At 41.1% G+C, this 23,077-nt stretch overlaps 1 protein-coding gene across 1 annotated transcript in view; it reads left to right on the top strand.

Moving 5' to 3' along the window:
* ERC2 (ELKS/RAB6-interacting/CAST family member 2) overlaps nt 1–23,077 on the top strand; it is a 667,987-nt gene that overhangs the window by 84,980 nt on the left and 559,930 nt on the right. The window contains exon 3 of the mRNA XM_069967012.1: nt 22,452–22,526. Within this exon, the coding sequence (XP_069823113.1) occupies nt 22,452–22,526 (75 nt within the window). The remainder of the gene's footprint in view (nt 1–22,451; nt 22,527–23,077) is intronic.

Here is a 23,077-nt window from a genome sequence, read left to right on the forward strand (position 1 = left end):
AAACCTAGCTTTTTCAGATGTTCGATCAAGCCTAGCCATTTGCTGCAGCCTGTAATCTGCTCAAGGTCCGGCTAGGTTCGAGTTTGATCAAACCTAGCTTTTTCAGATGTTCGATCAAGCCTAGACATTTGCTGCTGCCTGTATTCTGCTCATGGCCTGTATTCTGCTTCATTTACCGATGGTAAATGAAGTGGTTTTGCAGTTATACAACAGAAAGACTTTCTTTCAGGAAGGGGACAGGGTAGGCCTGGCATGACTGGGTTAATACAGAAAGTAAGGTGAGGCAGTAAAGTGAAGAGGGGTCTGTGAAAGGCAGGGAGCAGTAAGTGTAGTGATTGGTTGGGTCACTTACCAGAGGGTCAAACAAGGATCCATAAGAAGAGGCGCAGCAGTGGTTCCCGCCCGACCAGCAACAGCTCGCTAGGCCCCCATCTTACAGTAGCTGTGATTTCTATGGTGCTCGAGTGTGGGTTCTTTGTTTGTCTTTTTGTCATGGAAGTCTTGCAGGGCCTGTTAGAAAAACAAATCCCCAATTTGAAAAATAATAAAGATCCCACGTAAAAATTGCATAATCAAGAAGAAAGAAAAGTCTGTTCTAAGAGATAAATGAATAATTTCATTAGGACATAATAAACAATTACAAGCCCCCAAAACATTTTGGCGCAAATGATAGGTACGATAACATACACAAAAAAATAAAAGGAAAAATGGCAGACCGGTACTTTACCCACAGTACAGAATTGGACTCACACAGTACATAACCCCATAAGTATAGTTATACTAATTAATACCAACAAAAATGGTAGCGGCCAAGAAAAAATAATTGTACACTAACACTTGTTCTAGGGCTTTTACACCAAAATCAAGAAATAAAATGCACATGTAAAGGGAAACCAGAGCCTAGTGACCCGACGCACATTTTGCTGCCCATTGCAGCTTCTTCTGAGGTTAAAGAGTTGGGTCTGTGAAAGCGGGGGCCTTAAAAAGAAGGTGCCCCCTTACTGTTGGTTGTAAATAAATTGGTTGTTCCCATTGGGATAGGTGTGGCTGGGGAATAGGTTGGGTTTGGTACTGCTGGATGGTGCCCAGCCAGATCTTTCTAGGTTTCTAACTTATTTGTCTTATTTGCCCTTGCAGTGAACTTTATCTTTATCACAGCCCTCAGTGTAATTTTCAGGGCAGAGTTCAGGTGGATGGACATGTCCAGCTTTATCTTATATTTGTTCTTGTAGACTAGCTCCCACGGCTGTAGTGAAAGATGGAAAGGGCGTTGAAAAACCAAGACCAGTGACTCTCCTAGCTTTTTGAAGCCCCTGATGATGGAAACTTTTTTGTAGGATAGTAGTTATATTATATATATATATATATATATATAGTAGTTATATGTTATATACAAAGAAAAAGGGTAGTTTTATGAAATGCAGCAAAGTAATAAAATGCAATGTAAAGTAATAAAAATATATAACACAATTATAATACAAAAATATATCAACAAGCTGTGTATTATAACATTTTTATGCAAATTAGTACATACTAATAGATTAGGATACGCTCAGTGATTGGCATGTTACTGCCGGAATTAGTACACGTTAGAAGTAGCATCCGGAGCAGAGGGTATCCAAAGATATCACAGGAGGATCCCTGAGGCAGAGTGGTAGGTGAGTAGGGGTTAGTTGTTATATTCCATGCAGCCCCAGAAATATACATAAAAAATTAATGCCCCTTTAAAGATTTTTTTAACATATAAGATAAGTGTAGACAGAGTATTAAAGGGGTAGTCCAGTGGTGGACTAACACTGGAGGTGCTGGGGGGCTAATATGTGTGTGTGTGTGTGTGTGTGTGTGTGTGTGTGTGTGTGGTGGTATTACAAAATTCTAAAATACAAACGGGTATATAATTATGTGTATATTAAAGATATATGGGTAGATTTATCAAACATGGTGTAAAGTGAAACTGTCTCAGTTGCCCCTAGCAACCAATCAGATTCCACTTTTCATTTTCCAAAGAGTCTGTGAGGAATGAAAGGTGGAATCTGATTGGTTGCTAGGGGCAACTGAGCCAGTTTCACTTTACACCATAATTGATAAATCTCCCCCATAGTTTCTGTTGTTGTAGATGGTAAATTTGTTTCCAACAAGTAAAACCTATGGCTGTATCCTAGTCATAAGAGACATTTCAAGTTTTATTAGGATTTGAGTGAGCAATCAGGAGAAAAGAACCAGGAAAGAGCATTTTCTCATGACTCTGTGTCATGTGACCAAAATGGCAGCATACTGTAAGTCTATGGGGCCATCTCGCTCAGCAGCACTTTTGCCTTAGTTACTAGCAGTAATCAACAACAAAAACAAACAAACAAAGAAATCAATGTTTTCTTGCAATATATAATTTTTATTTAGGACATTTGCACTGTATAGTGTCTCTTTCTCCTGAAGGATTGCACCTTGTGCCTGCAGCCTTCTCTCTTTCTCCAGGTGTCAAAGGGCGCTGCTTCTTCAGTCACAACATTTAATAAAACAACTATTATGCATCACGTTTTACATTCCTGACCAAACAATGGTTTTATTTGTACTCAATTTAAGGTCAGCAACTCTTAATAGGAAAAAGATCTGACAAGCCCTAAGGCTACAGATTGGAAGCGTTTGACTAATACCTTAAATCCTGACAAAGATTAGTTACTCTGCATGTTTCACTTAATGTTCCATTAAATAAACTTCTCCTGATGTTGAAGACTCCTTTTTTTTTTTTAAGGCAGCCTTAATGTACTTGGCTCTTTTCTTGGATTTCATTTAGAGTGCAATATCTTGACTGAGCCTTCAGAAATGTCACTGTTCTCCCTAACAAGAAGTCTTGCTTTTTTATCCTGACAGCCAACATATCCATTACTGAGGGAGCTTTTCGGGCTTTATTCAGGTGGATAGAGATGTTTCATCTCTAAGCAAATACGATGCAACCTTTGTGATGCTTACAGGACTGGGTGAATGTTATAATATTTATTGCATTTATTAATAGGAGGAATCAACCCACCTGCTTGTGGATAAATAAATAATAATAATAATAATAATAATAACAACGTCTGGCTATGAAAAGCAGTAGAGATAAGCAAATCTACAGTAGGAATGAAAGCTCTTTGTTCCTATCAGTATTCAGCTCATCGGCTGCAGGGCTTTAAAGTCTGCTCCACTCCGTGCCGCTCCTCCCCAGGTGCTGGGATAAGATGGATCCAGTCCTAGGACTACTTTCCCAACACTGGATCCATCTTTTCCCAGCACCCGGGGGTGGGGGTGGCGGGGGGGGGGGGGGGGGGGGGAGCTGAGCAGACTTCAAAGTCGCAGCCAGATTCGCCTCATTCCTACTGTAGATGTGCTCATCTCTAGAAAGTAGCATGTCTTAATGTTTTTGTCATCATTTTTTATTAAAGGGGTACTCCCGGACCAGAAAATTTTATCTAAATTAAACAACTATCATCCCAAGATATATAACTTTTTAATATGTTATTACCAATATTCCTCGCTTTCGCAGTTTTTCCGTGAAATAACACTGACAGGAAATGTAAAATAGAAGGACTACAATTTACCCCAGCTTCCCCCTCCCTATGACAATGCATCCTCCTCTGGTGTCACAGGAGGTTTATCTGGATCTTGTCTTCCACCCCCTGAGTGACGCACCATCTCTGACCAGCCTACATCTGAGCAGACTAGGAGAGAAAGCAGCAGGTGTTGCAACTTCACTGAATGTGCAATGGTCTTCAGTAGGGATGGTCCGAACCTGCCGAGGTTCGGGTTCGTACGAACCTGAACTCTCGGCAATGATTCCCGCTGTCTTCCACCTCCGTGGAGAGGGTGGATACAGCCGGAGGACCGCCTGGAAAACTGGGATACAGCCTATGGCTATGGCTGTATCCCAGTTTTCCAGGCGGTCCTCCTGCTGTATCCAACCGCTGCACGGAGCGGGCAGACAGCGGGAATCATTGCCGAGAGTTCAGGTTCGTATGAACCCGAACCTTGGCAGGTCCGGACCATCCCTAGTCTTCAGTAAAATTAGGGCTATGTCCACAAATGTTAAAGTTTCATTGCGGTACTGTCACAATACTGCAGCATCTTCACAAAAATGACGCAGTACTGCAATGAATTGATGCATTATAACTAAACTAAATAATACTAAATGTAACAGGGGATCAGAGCCGGCACTGTCAACCCCACCTGCACAAAAAACGAGGCATAAACAGTATATCCAGTGTAAGATAATATTGGATATAGTCCTTATTGTGGGGCTCAACTTTAAAGACAAAAGATGCTTGAGCATAATACGTGCGTGGAGATGAGAAGAAAAGAAAAAACGCAGTGACCAATAAAATTTTTTAGTAATACAATAAATTGCAATGTGTGAACACAGCCTAGATTTGGGAGGGGATTAAACAGGGTGGTAAACTGTGCTGAACAGCTGAGGGAGAGCAATGCATCCTGGAACTTGTAGTACTGAAGCAACGGCTCAACCAGGAAGTACAACCACAAAATAGCCGCAATTTATAAAGAAATAAAAAGTCATCCTTAATGGAGAGAAAGACTGTACAAGGATATTTTCCATGGGTTTCATCTGGTGTTATGTTTACCTGAGAGGCTGAGCTGCAATACCAAAAAACAGCACATGGACAAGAGTGGCGCTGTTTCTCTCTAATAGCTTAGCTTTTTCACTCATTGACCCCCGTATCATAACAATTCTGAAGTCTTTTGGTGAACGTGTGACGTTTATTTATTTATCTTTCCCTTATTCCGTTCTTCGTGTTTGTAATCGGTTTCCTAACCTTTTGGACATAAAAGGGTTACGTGCAAAACTAACTCATAAATAGAGCAGGAGAGGTGAAAACAACGTTTATGTAAACTATTGGAAAATAGATCTTCCTGATTATTTTTTCTGCGTCCCACTAACAGCTCGGACATTTACAACCTGCAATTTCTATCTCCGTTTAATGAAGGAATCTTTGTGGGGCAATGTTTGTCCTAAGGGAATTGGGGTGTGAGCTCTGAGAGGAATCCGGTGGCTTGTGTGGTCAGCAGTGAAATATCTCGGTTTCGGAGGTCGTTTGGCAGATGCTCACCTGCTGTTAGTTCTGTGGGGAGGAAGCGGCACTGCCAACTTTAGATCTGCAAAGCGAGGGGCCTAAATTTGATGCTGGCTCATTAGTGCTGGATGTAGCAGAAGATCTCATGGTGGCCCATCGTAAAAAACACTGACATTATAAAGGCTGATTCCACCCGAAATGAACCGTGCCTCTAATCTGTGGTTCACTGTTTATTACAGAATGTTGTTTTTTTTTTCGAATTTATGCTCCTTTTCACAACCTTTTATGCCAGGCCAGATGATGTTTATTAGTTGTGCACTTAATAATCATCTTGAACAATAATTTGTACAATTGTTATGTGTTATGCAACCCTATTGTCAGTAACGGGTTTTATTATTGCCTTGTAGTTGTTTACTGTTCGTCTTATTGTCTTTAGTTTAATAGTCTCATTACCGCCCCAGGGATGTATTGTGCTACAAATTATAATTTGATATAATATTTACAGAATAAACTCCAATGACACTGGCTTCTGTCAAATATTTTGACACTGCGGGATGTGTCATGCTTCCAAGGTATTTGTCTCAGCTGCGTGAGGAAACTCAGTACAGACTTATGGAACCAGTATTCATCTTCTTGCTAGTCCCAAAAACAGCAAAATCCCTGTGGCCTCTCCTGGTCTGCCTGTTTTAGTAAAAAAAAACAACAACATCTATTCCCTATAAAATAACAATTCTGGGACTCCCTCTCTTATTCACATGGGGGGGGGGGGGGGGAGGGCAGGCATACACCAGGGAAAAGGGGCGAATCTGCACCTTCTCCCTTGCATACGCCTTGGGCGGACATTTCATAAATGTCCCCCTAGGTGTCTAAATTTGTCCATAATTGCGGATCTGAAATAACATCCTCAAAATATTCATTATACCTTAATTTAACCATCACCTTCCCAATTTTGCAGATGACGATTGCAGATAATATACGGTCTTGAAAAATTACAGAAAGTGTGAATAAGGCCTTATAGCTGTATCCTGTGCTGATTATCGTCAGTTTGTCATGCTTGCTGAAAATGTATGACTAAATTGCCAATTGGGTGTTACTAGTTGGGGGTGTGTCCCTAATCCATCTGAGACTATCCAATCAAAGCTAACAATACTAGATATGCCGCTTACTGGTAACTCCCAGTTGGTTATTTAGTCATACGTGTCTAGTAGGAGTAGCAGAGGAATGGCACAACACAGAGCTATAAGAATAAGATGATCTAGAATTGGTATTTCAGGGAATGCTGGAAGTTACTAAAACAGAGGCAATATATCCTCTTAAGGAGGAGATAGTTTTCTGATTTCTAAAACACTTTTTTAATTAAAAAGCCTTAAATTAGCTTTGTAAATCACAAATTTCAAAATGGTCTCTAATTTATTCCACTTATATTGGCATATACTGCATCCAATAGTGTACAGGTATGTCAGCAATGTCATATGTAGAAATGAGCTGTACTTCGATCGTCTCATACTTGGCATGCTATAAAAAGGACAAGGGGTGGCCAATTTCTATATATGTTGGGAGCATATGTGTACACTGTGCCGCAATGCATGCTGGATGCAATGTATGTGATGTTAGCAAAAGAAGAGGGAGACCAAAGACCGGCATCACGTGACCTCCCAGGGGAACAGGGCAATGCACCATTTGAAAAAAATTAATTTACAAGTTTTTTTTAGAAATGGGAAATTACCTTTAATACTCTCATCAAGGTACATGACCACTATTATCTTGTTGTAATCGAGACATGCCAGTTGCAACTGACACTTGACATGGCACAGTTCAGATGAGAAATTATTGCAAGCAGGCTGGGTAGGATTTCTCCTAATCATCACTTGTCTGAACACTGCCCATGTGCTGGATCGTTAAGGCACCTGTGCAGTGTTCAGACAACTGATGAATAGGAGAAATACTGCCTTGGGCATTCCTAATGATGAAGAGGGTGGGGAGGAGGGACGGAGAGGATGTACAAGCCTAGGGCACACACTCTAGGCCACACCAATTTTACACAGTGTTGCAAGTTTGAAAGTTGTTTTTTAGGACAATAACTGCATCACCTGCCGAATGGACCCCAGGACAGATTTTGGATTAGGGTTAGAGGGTTAAAAGAAGCAATCCAAAGGTACAAGCGGTTAGAGGGAAAGGGGGCAGATTGCGCGTACAAAGTTGCTTTAAAGGGGTATTCCAGTATCTTACTTTTTTATATGTTGCTGGGGACATTGAAAAAATAGAAAATAAATGATACTCACCTATGCATCCTCTGCAGCTCTCATGTCAGCATCATCTGATCTCCTACTCTTCCCCTTTTATTGCTCTCTCTGAGACAAGAATTTGGAACAAGACCTGCCTGCTAAGTCAATCACTAGCAGAGGGGGGACACTACATTGATTTGTTGAACAGAAAGGTCCTGATCAAAACACTTGTCTCAGAAGTAGCAACAACCAGTGACAAGTGGGGGTCTGGAAGACGCTGGAATGGGAATTGTGGGGGAGCGGGGAAGATGAGTTTTGCTTTTTTTTATGACAACAAAATATAAAAATTTGGAGTACCAAAAATACCCCTTTAAATGGGTCTTCTCACCATATACAGTACATGCTATGTTCCTACTAAAGGAGCAGGAAGTCATCAGGGAAAGGCAGTTATCTGTTAATGACAGCTGCAAATGAAGATCATGGTCATTATTAGCGTTCATCATCATTATTAGACGGCCACCTCAAGGGAGCATAGCCACAAACTGGTTGATATGAGAGATGACCACAACTGCTGACACTGGCACCCCCAGCAAGCATAATATTGCCACTGCAGTCAGATTTTTCCCATGTAGTATTACATGGGATGAATGTCCACAACAGTGAGAGTTACTGCTTGAATTACCTCCTTATATGTGAAGATACTGTAAGTGCAGCCAGAACAGATAAGTGTTTCCTAGTAAAGAAGGATACCAACACATTATTCATTGGGGAGTCTGGATGCTGTATTCCTTATCTCTTGTTATGAAGTTCTATTTATTATCCCCGCAGCACATTATATTCTATGTCCAAGAAGTATAAAGTGAAACAGATTCAACCTCAGTTACAAAAACGTAATCCAACCAAATTAGATATGGACCTACAAGAAAGCAGATTAGGCCATATGGACCTTACCCTATTTAGGACTCTCTACTAACTTCCATAGCTGGGAGCTGCTGCAAAGACTGACCCTGCCTTTTGGCAGACTCTGCTTGACCATGTGTTATATTGTTATTACATTGCCTTAGCTTTCAAAGAAAGTCATTAATAAATATTTACTGGGTGATGGAATAGCTATTCATGCCTAATCTATTTATAGGATTACAAGTTTATCATACCAATACATAAAACTTGTGCACTCACCCCACCAATTTTTTTTTTTTACTAGGGTTTAGTCTAACACCATGGCCTCTATTACCAGCTTGTGCACTATTGACATTGATGCTTTGATGTGTTCTTTCCATATTTGTTCATTCCAGCGGTTAAGGCCAATGTGTAAATGCGTTTCTGTAGCATCTTTATCCTATTTTATTACCTATGTATACCATGTGTCAATAACACTAAGTGTTGACATGTGGCAGCTGTCAGCAAGTTTGTGCAAAGTTGCCAAGGAAAAATCTTATCAATGGTTGGCAATCCTTCCCGCTGAGTTTACCAGTGCTTTCTATTTGCCCAGGAAATTATCCCTATGAGCTGGCGGGGAAAATAGCAGGGCTCTGGGATCTCCGGAGCTGACACGTCACGACCCAGCTGATGGACTGGCTACTCAGCCAGTCAGTGACTTGGGTTGGACGCCACTCTAGTCACTCATTGGCTGAGCGGCCAGTCCATCAGCCAGGACAGGTGGAAAATGCCGGCAGGGAGAGATGAGTTAGTAATCAATTTCCTCCCTGCTGGCTTCCGGATTTTATAATCCGCCAGACTCCTCCTTTACATTTATGGTGTAAGAGTATGTTCCACCAGAAAAATTGTTCCCTGGTGAGATTCTCGGCTGGGTGCCACCTCTGTAGGAGGATGGTACCCCATTATATCATTGCTGACACCTTCTTGGCTGGGTTTAGGAAAGTTTTTGAGTAACCTAGTTGAACCTTATATACAGCCATTGCCCTGTTGTGCTTGAGACAGCTTGGTATAATGAGATGTTTCTGTCTGGCCATATTAGCAAAAATTGTCAGATTGCGAAAATAGAATATAAAGAACATATCCATCTGTACTCTCACCTGGCTTCAGCCTTTGCCAGCCCTTTCGCTAGGAACTGCATGAGCCTATGTGACCCTTTCATAGCAACAAAACCCCCATTGGTTGAGCCATGTGTTATGCCCTTACTGTGGACAGAAACGACATCTTTGCTGTAATTGCCTAATGCACCCATGAAGCCCAAACATAAAGGCCTGGGTGATAGTGAGAAGATGATAGCACTGAGCCTGACAATGTCTAGGGGTTGGTAGGGGTCTTAGAAATTTTTAATATGTTTGCGTGACATGTCAAAGTTTTTTCAAATTAACAATAATGCTGTAAAGGAACCTGGGACCTGGATACAATACAGGGATAGACAGTGTGAGCCCAAGCGCTAGGACCCTCAAGACTGTCCCTGCCTACTTGCCAGCCCAACCTTAGGTAAGATCTGGGTGACAATTCCTTTACACGGTGAAGTGAAACTCAGAATGAGACAAGGACAGGCAAAGGGTTCAGAATACCAAGAAATCTAATTCAGTACAAAACACCAGCTATCACAATGTCCAAGAGCACAAGTGGACTTCTTAAGAGATGTCAGAGTCCTGGTCCAGGGCGTGATTGGACCAAGAGTATGTTCCACCAGAAAAATTGTTCCCTGGTGAGATTCTCGGCTGGGTGCCACCTCTGTAGGAGGATGGTACCCCATTATATCATTGCTGACACCTTCTTGGCTGGGTTTAGGAAAGTTTTTGAGTAACCTAGTTGAACCTTATATACAGCCATTGCCCTGTTGTGCTTGAGACAGCTTGGTATAATGAGATGTTTCTGTCTGGCCATATTAGCAAAAATTGTCAGATTGTGAAAATAGAATATAAAGAACATATCCATCTGTACTCTCACCTGGCTTCAGCCTTTGCCAGCCCTTTCGCTAGGAACTGCATGAGCCTATGTGACCCTTTCATAGCAACAAAACCCCCATTGGTTGAGCCATGTGTTATGCCCTTACTGTGGACAGAAACGACATCTTTGCTGTAATTGCCTAATGCACCCATGAAGCCCAAACATAAAGGCCTGGGTGATAGTGAGAAGATGATAGCACTGAGCCTGACAATGTCTAGGGGTTGGTAGGGGTCTTAGAAATTTTTAATATGTTTGCGTGACATGTCAAAGTTTTTTCAAATTAACAATAATGCTGTAAAGGAACCTGGGACCTGGATACAATACAGGGATAGACAGTGTGAGCCCAAGCGCTAGGACCCTCAAGACTGTCCCTGCCTACTTGCCAGCCCAACCTTAGGTAAGATCTGGGTGACAATTCCTTTACACGGTGAAGTGAAACTCAGAATGAGACAAGGACAGGCAAAGGGTTCAGAATACCAAGAAATCTAATTCAGTACAAAACACCAGCTATCACAATGTCCAAGAGCACAAGTGGACTTCTTAAGAGATGTCAGAGTCCTGGTCCAGGGCGTGATTGGACCAACCCTCACCCAGACCACACAGAACACAGATTGGCAGGGAAGGGAAATACGTGGAGAAGACAGCTGTCTATTATTACTCAGTCTAAACAATCTGCATTCCGGCTAGGACTAGCAGAAGAAACCAGACGGGTGTGGTGAAACCTGTCAATCACCACACACCAAGACACAGTTCAGACTGGTAGGAAACATGCACACTGAACATATTGAAAAGAACAGTCTTGGCCTTACTTTATAGGCAGAGGACCATACTGAGTTCTGAACCAAACGTAGACATAACAAACACTTTAAAAACGTTACCTCTGTCCTTCCCCTCTGCCGGTTCCTTTACTGGCTACCTGTTGCCCAACAAATTCAGTTTGGTCTGGTCTGGTCCATCCATACATCTTTATTCTCCTGAGAAAGCAAACTCCAATCCCCACAAATCCCCTGCCTTTGCTCTCCCCTTGTCTACTCCTCACACAACCATCTCCAAAATTTCTTCTCAACTTCCCTCATACTTTGGAACTCATCACCCCGACACAAGATCTTTAAAAGCAACTTGAAAACCCTTCTCTTCAGACAAGTCTACAACCTACCAGAGATTGGCTGCCACCACACCGCACTGTGACCAGCTGCTTCCCTCACCTTGTGTTATGAATCCCTGCAGGCAGGGGCCTCCCTCATTTGCCAGTCTGTTATTTAATTTATCCATGTCATTTCTACTTGATTTGATGTTATGATTTATATTTTAACCGCTTATCGCATGTACTGTGCTCTAGAATCAAGTGTGCTTAAAATAAATAAATTATAATAATTGCTAAAATTTTACATTTAAAAAAAAATAGTCAAATAAGTGCAGCAGGATGTGAAGGGTGTCCGGTATTTTTTAAACCCTTGATAAATATTTAAGGAAGGTAAAAACATTAAAACAACAATAACAACAACAATAAATTGCATCAGTTTGGAGATATTTCATGTATTACTGTGTATCAGAGTAGGTGAATGAGGAGTGCATGTTGTTGCTTTCACGTCCTCTTCCTGGCTATATCTCTCTGATGACATGTAAAAGATATTTTTCACAATTTCTTTTAGGCTGGGTTCACACTACGTATAGTTCAGTCAGTGTTGTGGTCCTCATATTGCAACCAAAACCAGGAGTGGATTAAAAACACAGAAAGGCTCTGTTCACACAATGTTGAAATTGAGTGGATGGCCGCCATTTAATGGCAAATATTTGCTGTTATTTTAAAACAACGGCTGTTATATTGAAATAATGGCCGTTATTTACTGTTATATGGCGGCCATCCAGTCAATTTCAACATTGTGTGAACAGATCCGGTCGAGACCCTTATACTTAACCTGTGCATGAAGTCTCCTCCGGGGGTCGGCCGGGCTCTGCCCCAGCACGGGGGCTGACAGGTCATCTTTAAGTTGTATGGAGGGATAAAATTAGAAACTAATACAGTAACTCAAACAGCATTGAAAAATATGCCCCTATATTTTCATATGTTAGTCACTTTTACTTTACAATGGCATTTTTCTTTATGTTTATTATGTGTATATTATACAGCTATAGGCTTATTTCTGGGAGACAGTGTTCTCTTCGTTTCAGCAGAAACAGAAACAAAATATTTTGTTTTCGGGGGTTATAATTCAGTCCAAAGTCTCTTTATTTCATAAAGGAAGAGATACTGGTTTCGGATTAGAACACAGTGTTTGGCTGCGCTGTCTGTTTGTAGTCTTACTCCTCTCAGTACACTTGAATACAGATGGACTCAGGGACTCCAGCCCATCGGCGTTAATGTGGTTTTCTTCATCCATATATCAATGTATCTGAGTCTAACATGATTAATTGTGGCCAGATTTTTTACATATGGGGAAGACATTTGGAAAATCTTCTCAATCTAGCGTTCTTTTTTTTTTTTTGGTAGGAATGCAGATGCCGAAACCTCAAAAACAAAACATGAAAAAAAAAATCCAAATGCTGTGTACATTGCAATGCTATATATGGGAACTTGATGTGCTTGATGTGTCTCTGTCCTTTGATGAAAGGATTTGTGCATGGAGACACAGACTTCACCATAAGTTTGGACGCTGAACATATTTACAATTTAATAATAATGGTTGTGAGGCGATATTTGGGAGTCATCTGTATCTTTCATCTGAATGTGATCGAATAACTTTATTTTACACATTTATTTATTTTTAACTTTTTAGGCTGTAATTAAAACAATCTGGTTGACTATAGATATAGCTACAGACCTAGAGAAAGAGTTGAGGCTGCACCTCACATCCATGGTTAACACTAATGCCTCTCGGCCATATTTACGAACCAACGCCAGAATGTTGGTATATAATTTGATCAAACCATATTGCCTCATGTACCGCGTGCAGGTCTTCTGACACACATGAATATAGCCATGTACTACATCACAGGTGTCAAACTTGCCGACCTCCAGGTGTTGCAAACCTATAATTCCTTTCATGCCTTGACAGCCAAAGCTAAAGCTTTGGCTGTCCAGGCATGATGGGAATTGTAGTTTTGCAACAGCTGGAAGGCAGGAAATTTTACACCCCCACCTTACATCTTGGATGCTGTGCAAGAAATTGTTACAACCTTGGCCCACATTTTTTGCCTTCCTTTCCAACCCAGGGCAGGAGAATCCTTCCATTGACTGTTTGGACAATTTACTATCCACTTATTCGCTAACATTTTCGAGCGGAATTCAGCACAGAGTCTCCCCAGTTAGCTTTTACTGTGAATCACCCTTCAAACACTGCCCTTACATTTCTCTAATTGCTATAGGAAAAAGGTCCTCAAACTGTGGCCCATGACTCCCTAATGTATGGCTCATCATTACGGTCCAGTATAATGACACCCCTCCTAGGGTCTTCTAGTATAAGTAAAAAAGAAAAAGTGTTGTTATTAATAAAAAGCCCCCTCCCCTAATAAAAGTCAGAATCACCCCCCTTTTCCCATGTTATAAATAAAAATAAATAAATAAACTTGTTTGGTATCACCGCGTGCGTAATCGCCCAAAATATTAATTTATCACATACCAGATCTTGTACGGTAAACGGCGTAAGCGCAAAAAACTCCCGAAGTGCAGAATTGCGCATTTTTGGTCGCATCAAATCCAGAAAAATTGTAATAAAAAGGTACCAATGGAAAGAACACATTATGGTGCAAAAAATGACACCTCACTTAGCCCCATAGACCAAAGGATAAAAGCGCTATAAGCCTGGGAATGGAGCGATTTTAAGGTACATATATTTGTTAACAATGGTTTACATTTTTTACAGACCATTAGATACAATAAAAGTTATACATCCTACATATCGTTGTAATCGTAATGACTTGAGGAACATATGTAACAAGTCAGATTTTCCATAGGACACACACAGCGTAAAAAAGAAGCCCCCCCCCCCCCCCCCCCCCCCAAAAAAAAAGTTTTTTTTTTCAATTTCACCGCACATATAATTTTTTTCTGGTTTCACAGCATATTTTATGCAAAAATTCAGCCTGTCATTGCAAAGTACAATTAGTAACGCAAAAAATAGGGGCCCATGTGGGTCTCTAGGTGCAAAAATGCAACTGCTATGGCCTTTTAAGCACAAGAAGGAAAAAACGAAAACGAAAATTAGCCTGGTCCTGGAGGGGTTAAGGGTCATTTAGATCCACACAAATATTCACACATACCACATCTGCTTGTTATGTCGAAGCCACAGCAGACTTATTTGCCAGCCCAGTAAATGCATCCTAGCAGCAAACCCGCTGGAGAAAGCAGGACAACTGCAAGTTTACAATGAAAAAAATAGCTGCAATACCAGATATGACTAATGGACAACAAGCAGGTTCTTTTTCCTATTCTGGATAAGCCTCCGTTTACACTAAGTAAAACTGGTGGAATTCTCCGCCGCAGAATGCCACCAGCCTCAGTGTCATTCTGGCAGTCTATGGGAGGCTCGGGCGCCTCCTCTCTCTGTACCTCTCCACTCGAAGAATTGACATGTCCATTCTTCCGCGCGGAGAGAGGAGGCGCACGGGCCTCCCATAGACTGCCAGTATGACACAGAGGCTGGTTGAATTCAACCAGTTTTACTCCATGTGAACAGAGCCTTATCCTTTAAAAATAGTTTCTGTGGTGATGTGCAGTCAAAAATATCATTATACTATCTCCTTAGAAACCCATTATTGTTATGTTGGATGTATATGCCTGCAGGATGTCGCTGAAATTTAGATTTTTTTTCCTTTACGTTTTTACACATAAAGAATTTCTAGTTCCAATCCTTTAGAACAAGAGAATAAAGCTGTTTCCTGCTCCCTATGCTGTGGATACTTTTATTTTACAGCTACATTGTTAGGAGGATTCTGTGGTTTTGCATCTGTTCTTTATAATGTTACTTCCGAGCCGATTCCCAGTGGTGGCTCCGTGCTACTAAGTGTAAGAGCATTGAGACTATTATTCCCCCTCCAGCGTTGTATGTTTCTACCACTTAATATTAATGGGGCTAGTCATAATGCTTAACCACCAATGTACACCCATCTTGTGGGAAAATCATTTTTAGCATGTCTCAGTAATGTCCCAGCCATTAGTCTTGACCTCATAAACACACATGTTGTGTAACTCATAATAAATTCAACACATCCAGTAATATGCAATGATCGATTGCCGATTCCAAATACAAAAGCAAAGCTGTATTGTAAATGACTCCATTTACCTACAGGGCCCATGCAATTCTGCAGATTCAGGCAGTTTTTGGTCCATATTTTCCTGAAAATATTTTCTCAGCTGTAATTTTTTTTTTGCAACAGCAAATGTGATTATGCAAAAAATGTTCCAAAAAAAGGATATTTTTGAGCCATAAAAGGCAGAAAAAAAACTAAAAGAGTCTAAATGGGAATTACCACTCATTTTCCATACTTTTCAGTAGAGGTCAGTATTAAACAAAATGATATTTTATTGTATGATATTTAAAGTGGATCTGTCCCCACTTCTCCTCGTCCCCAAAACTACTGGTACCGCTTGTTAGATGATAAGGTTAAGTCTTTCAGGGATGACTTTAAAAAAAAAAAATCTTTTATTCCTCAGCAGTGGTCTCAATGGGGGGGGGCCCTAGGCCAGCGCCGCCTCTGTGGTATTATCCCCCCCCCCACACACACACACACGATTCTCATACCATCCCTGGGCCCCATCTTTGGTCTCCAACGCTTGCTTCTTCAATTACCCATGCACTGTAGAAATCCTAGATGGCGTAGGTGCAATGACGCACTGGAACGTAAATCCTGGCCATGTCACTACACCTGCACTATCTAGGATTGCAATGGCACATGCACAATTTAAGAAACAAACCTTGGAGACCAGAGATCAAGCCTGGGGGCAGTACGAGAATCCAGGGGGGCAGAGAATAACACCACAGAGGGCACAAACTCTCTACGTTCCCCTCATTAACACAGCTACTGAGTAATAAAAGATGGCTTTTACCCAAAAGACGGCACCAACAGCATTTTGAAAAAGACATCCGGGAATAATTACTTTTTACTGTTTTTATAGTGTATTACCCCTCAAACACTGTCCTTACAGTTCTCTGTTTGGTACAGTATATGACAATGATCCTCTGTGGCTCGTGACGCCCTGTTGACATTATTGAAGGCACATCCTATCCATAGAACAATGTCCATTTGGATGGTATACAGCCAGTGTCAACGTTTTTTGTCTCTTTACTTTTAATATAGATAGATCTTTAGTAGAGTTGAGCGAACTTCAAGCACGCTTCTTCTGGTCCCAAGCGTTGGGCATTTGATTAGCAGTGGCTGCTGAAGCATGCTCGACCTTGCTTAACTCTAATCTTCACCATTGCTTAGCTGAATCTGGATCCTAACAAAGTTAAATGTGACAAAAGACTGAAGGTTTCTGCATATATATATATATATATATATATATATATAAAGGAAAAGTCCAGCACCAGTGTAGTGGATAAAATTATTAACTTCCTTCTTTATTTGCAAAACTTCACATAACAGGAAACAAACATGCGATTGTTGACGCGTTTCGGCGTCTCTCACGCCTTGGTCACAACATAGTATACCGTATATAAACGGTATACACAGCGTACTACTCCCTCATCGTCTTGCACCCCCGGCGCCCAGCCGTTTTACATCGCGGTGTATCCTGCATATTCACGTCCGTAGATCCATAGACACTGGATTATTGTTTGGTGGTGCGGGTCAGCTGTTTCTCCTCCTCGCAATAGTATACCGTATACTGTTCCCCACATCATTATGTGGGCGGTATCAGACATCACATCACACTTAATTAAAATCACAAACACATGGTTTAAAAAACGCAAGTTGGGTACAAAATACAAACCGCAACAGAAACAAGAAAGGATATGGAACAAAGTTATCATTTATAGTACAAAATGTGATGTAAACATACATAATTAATGGGCAATACTCAACATTGAGTACGTCAAAATAAGATTGTGTCTAGAGTTTAAACCACCAGGAAATCTGCTTCCTAACCTAAAGATCCAAAAGGACTCTCTATTTAATAGTTTACGTCTTAGGGAGCCCCCTCTTTTAGACGGATATATTTTGTCTATGCTCATTACTGTGAGAAATTGCACATTTCCCCGATGCACTTCTCTAAAATGTTTTGTCAGGGATGAAACATTAACCACCTCATTCCTACAATCTGAAATATGTTTATGTATTCTAGCTTTAAGGCTGGTTGATGTGCATCCCACATATTGCAGATTGCACTGTGTGTACATAGCCACATATACTACATATGTAGTATATGTGGCTATGTGCACACAGTGCAATCTGCAATATGTGGACTTTTCCTTTACATTCCTTTGCATTTACTGCCCTGGCTCCGGGCTTTGCCACGCACCGTGAGTGGACAAAGCAGGTGAGCTGACCTCAATCAGCATTTGTGAGATATATATATATATATATGATAGAACTTCAGGAGATGCTATACGTCAGTTATAAAATTAATTTTAGCGGCAAATGACATCGATTTATCATGCACATGACATTGGGTTCCATTTTTGTGGCGTGACTCTCCATGTCATCACGGTGTCCTGTACTTAGCTTGTACTGTAATGTAATGTTTTTTTAGGACAATACATCAATTACATTAAATATGCAGCATGTGCAGTCCACGACTAATGTTATGCGCCTTTGTTACAACTGAGAGATGCTGAAATATTGATGACATCATTTCCACCAGCAGCAAGTGAGGAATACCATTGGGGTTCCCAGTTAGAGGAAAGAGGGCAGTATTTATTATTGAGCATGAACATATGCACATTAATCTAAGACTTCTTCACTTAGAATTTCATTTGTTTTTTACATATGACATTATTTCATTGGAGATCGATGATTTAGTATAGTGTATAAAAACATTTGAAATGTCTCTGTGACTTATGAAAAGTTTTTTTAAATGATCGGTATACTTTAAATATTAGTCCACTATTAGTTTAGCCCTAGACAGAAACTCATTAGTGCATTTCTAGGCCTTACAGTAGTGACAAGCGAATCTGCCAAACATTCGGGTTTGGCCTAACCCAAACGCTTGGCATTTGACTTATTAATTTCGGTTGGGCCAGGTTCACCATTTGGCTGGAAAATTGGACGCAGCCCTGGCGCTGCCAGGAAAACATGTATACAGCTTATGGCTATGTTCACACTACGTAAGCTACGTAGTAATTACAGCCATTGTTGCATATTTGCAACAACCGCTGTGATTACTATGTATCATGCGTAGTGCTGCCTTTTATGGAATCCTGGCCAGAGTGTATTCAAATAGTATACACTCTGGCCGGGATCCCTAGTGGCGCTGCAAGAAACTGACATGTCATTTTTCTGCGGCTGCTATTCAGTGAATATCGGCCGCAGAAAACCCTGTGGGCGTGCACAGATGCATCCACATCCGAATTCAGCGGCAGTAAAGATCATTTGGCGGTACTGCAGTACCAGCCGGGTTGATCTTTTCTGACACTGGCTGTTCCATGACCCAATATGTAGCTACCTCTCTTTTAACATTTTAGTTATGCATAGAATGCTACCAAAACCAATAATCATAGTTTGCATTTTTAATTAAAGTAAATCTGGCAACCCCTCTGCACGCTGGTCCCCCTGAGCTACAGATATGGGTTGACATATAATGACGCAGTAACCTGAATTTTTCTGTATGGCCTCATAAAAATAAGGTTTTTATTTCAAGCTAAAGTGTCATCGAGGCGGGATTGAGTTGATGATGTGCTGCAGCATTGGCGCTTGGCCACACCTTCTTGACACTTCAGTCTGGAATTAGAAAGGACTTTAGCTTTAGAATAAGTAAAGTTTGTGTTATTGCACCATTATTTGTCAGTTCATGTTTGCATCTTATAACAGACACAGAAGTGGGAGCTCTTTCTGTCCAGCAGGAGTCGTCTGAGACCACCTATGCCTCCTGCAGGATGTCCTGCTCCCTGTGTTTATCAATGAGCACCCAGCTACTGAATAACACTGAGCAAAACGTGGTCAGCAGGGAAGCGTTTTTTTTTTTTTCAATTTGATTTTTTTTTACATTTTAAAACTAAAGAACAATATGACAGGTTATTATGCAAGTATGACCAGATTTAGTTTATCGAATTTGAAAAGTTTTTTTACTTTATGAATCTGAGCTTTAGATTAGGAGTGGAATTGTTGTAATGGCCTTCCAGGTATTCACTTTGCAAAGGTTTATACATTACTGCAAGACATAGGTCTTGAAGCCGTGCTGTAGAAATGTGTGAACTCTTAAGCAGCAAAGTCCCAAAGTTTTGGAAAAGTGACTAGCCGGTCTGATGCTGATGTTCCATCCACATGGTTGTTTTCTTAGGGATTTCCCCATCACAGTTGCGGATCTCGCTGATTAGAGTGACATTTGGAAACTGGTAAGTGGTCTGGGAGAAGCTGTTTATGTTACTTTGGCTTCCAGTCCTTCAAACAAGAGATCAGTGTCTGAGCTCGGACAATCAGAAATTCCACACATCATCAATGTGCTGAGAGCACTGAAATCCAATCTCGGGAGAGCCCTAAAATATGCATTGCTTCACCAGCTTAAACACAAGGTGGAGGAGTTTGAGTCAGTCAGTAGCAGATGGAACCAATAAGATACACAGGAAAGTATTGGGTAGCAGGGTTGTTCTTTGGCACACCTCTGGAGACCACTCCACTTAAGAAGACCATAATCTTTGCTACATTTGATGGCTTTTTTTTTTTGTTTAACCTACAAGGTGTTTTTTTCCATAGATGCATTCATCTCATAGGGGTTGAAGACTGATTTACCTTACTGATTATATGCATTAGTCAAGTCTTAATCCATTGCAAATATCCACTTTTCCAGGTGTCTTGTGTTTAAAAGGGTTTCCCTCGAAGCAGTGACATCACTTCTGTCACATCCTTTTTCAGCTAATTCTCTTTGCCAGTGGTGTACATATGCATATACATTTTTTATACACTGTAACTGATGGGCAATGTGTATGTCTGTATGCTATATACAGTGAATTATGTCAGAGAATTCCATTGGCGTATGCAACATTTACATTGACGTCTGCTCTTACTGAGTGAACTGATGTAACCTTACAGTTCAGCTACCGTAAAGAATGGGACCTCCAAAGTTGCCGTGTAGTCTACGTCAAATCACCCATATCTGTTATTAAAATGTTGTCTTGTCAGACACTCAGAACTACTGGCATTCAGACTTACTGTATGTGCTTATGTGTAGGCACTTTTATATGAATCACCGTTAGGAGCACTGCCCTGCCCCCATAGTGTTTAGCTGGCCCACTCCTTCTAATAATAATCAATGAAGCGAGCGGGCTGGGGGTGGGGCAGTGCTCCTAATGGTACTCTGGACTGAGGACTACACTGTTAACAGCACAGGAATGGCGCAGAGGAGGAAGGTAAGAGACATACCATCCTCCTAAGCGCCCCATGCGCAATAGGGGGGGGGGATCAGCGGGTTACATTTGTCTAATCTGCTAATAGTTCCCCTCTAATACTCCTTTTGGTGCTGCACATAGTAAAAAGGTCCCCCTTGTGCCCCCACTTAAAAATTAGGCACATCTTTGTGCCTTCCTTTTAAAACCCCCAGGCAACAGTTTTATTCCTCCACATAGTAGTTAGGCCTCCTATGTGTCCCCACACAATTATTAGCCCCCTGATTAATAAAGCCCTTAAAAAAAGGGACATATTCCTCTCCCGGTGCTCATGCCGAGCAGCTGCGTCCTTCTCCAGATTCATATGACCTGGTGCAGGCAGTTCTAAGCAGTAAAATCAATACTTCGCCCTCAGCTTCTCCAAACTTCTTGTAGGTAGAAAACCTAAAGCAGCCTGTGGCTTACAAAAGTAAGCGAAGAACAAAAAGCCAAATGCTTGAAATCAGCACTTGTCAGGAGGTGGCCCTTCTATATAAGTTTTTCATTCAAAAATCAGATCAGGGTTACAGCTCTACACCTACAGTTCAGTAATAGCAATATACTTGAAATTTGAAGTTGATTTAGTCTTGTATTCCCTATAAGGTCCCCTACCTACTAATGATGCTAGCCAGAATCCTGCTCCACACTGATGAGGGGAAATACCCCGACACAGCTGTATGTGGATGGTTACCTGGCCTTGGTTTTCCTTTGTCATTTCATTGACTTATAGGGCCACTTAATATGGTGATGATTTTGATGGTTTCCCTACAGGAGCCACCCCTTGGCTGGGTCCTTCCCGGAGGGATATCTGGCTAGTCCTGTTTTTTAAGACTCTTAAATGAGGCTCCACAGGCTCTTTTTTTGTATATTCATGTTTCCCAGGGGGCAATGGACCTAGGATTTCACTGCATTGAGCGCTTTAACTAGCAGCCAGTAGTGTTATCTTTGGCTGGTCTCCCTGAGATCAGCGATCTGTTTCTCTTATAGTAATGATGCTGTCTTTAGCAGTGGTGCACCCCACTTATTATAATGTTGCCTTATTGCCCCCACTTATTGCCATAAGTGCCTATACTGAGTAATGATCCCCCACTTAGAAATGAAGCCCTTCTTAGTAATAGTGCAGGGCGTTGGGCAAAAAAAATCCAGGGCTTTCTTACCACATGGTAACCCGAAGCTACAATACCCTTCGACCAGAGGGCTACATTTAGTTTTGTACTGAGTCAGGTCCTTTTAAGCTTCTGGCCACTGTAGTAATTGTAACTACACCTGCCCCAGTTACTACAGTAACAGACTGTTGACAGATATGGTACAGTGGGCCAGTGGTCCCCCTGGCTTTAGGTATTGGTCACAAGTTGACTACTGCCACCCCTATAGCAATGCCATTGTATACTCCTGCTTCCTACTTACAATTGACCAGATCTTTAAATAGCTTGTTTCTGTTTTGTAGACTTCCAATTGGAAAATAAGATAATGACATCAATAGCACAACTGCAGTGCCGTGCTGTTATTATTAAGACGTAGCTTGCTACCTTGGCAATGGTGAACATTAATAATTGACGACGCTTCTAGCATTAATTCATGCATTGGCTGTAACACAAGACAGTGACTGCTGCAGACTCATGTACCTGTAGACTCCTTTACGCTTTAACAAATTAACTTCCAGCCTAGGTTTTTTTTCCCCTTTTTTTTATTTTATGATCCATTAATAAAATGAAAGTATGAGTCGCCAAGCTTATTTCTATCATGTTCCTCCTCAGGAGCTGCACAGACGGAATCAACTCCAGTCCGAATCGGCCAAGACCAAAGCTCTGCAGACTGTTATCGAGATGAAGGTAAGTGTTGTCCTAGATATTGTGCTGTACTTGGAGCGATCACATCTACACACACTGCTGTATGTTAAAGGATCACACCTTCTTATGTAACATCCAGTATATGGAATTATCTGTTATCTGAACACAAGTGATCACATTATACATATCTTGCATTACTGTAAATGACATGTACTCTATATACCATATGCTAACAACAGATCATATATGTTGTATGTATAAACACTTTCATTTCTACATATCATAAACCATCATTTCATCACCTGTTTTCTACATATACTTTAAAGGATTTATTCTTCTAGGGCTCTCTGTGCACAAATATGGATGCTACCTGCCTTGTTCTCTAAGATTTAAGAGGCGTTAAAGGGGTTTTGTTGAACCCCCATTAATCTGGATTGGATTTTAAATTATTGCAAGTTTTGCTGCAGTGCAACAAGTGTGCCAGGTCTGAATGCGGCCAACATAAGAGGAAATGTTATATACTGGTTATATTCATTTAATTCTACCATAAACTATTAGAAACCTGCATTGCTCTTGGACATTTGGCAGCCAGA

This window comes from Dendropsophus ebraccatus, chromosome 4 (assembly GCF_027789765.1).
Source record: "Dendropsophus ebraccatus isolate aDenEbr1 chromosome 4, aDenEbr1.pat, whole genome shotgun sequence".
Taxonomy (NCBI): domain Eukaryota; kingdom Metazoa; phylum Chordata; class Amphibia; order Anura; family Hylidae; genus Dendropsophus; species Dendropsophus ebraccatus.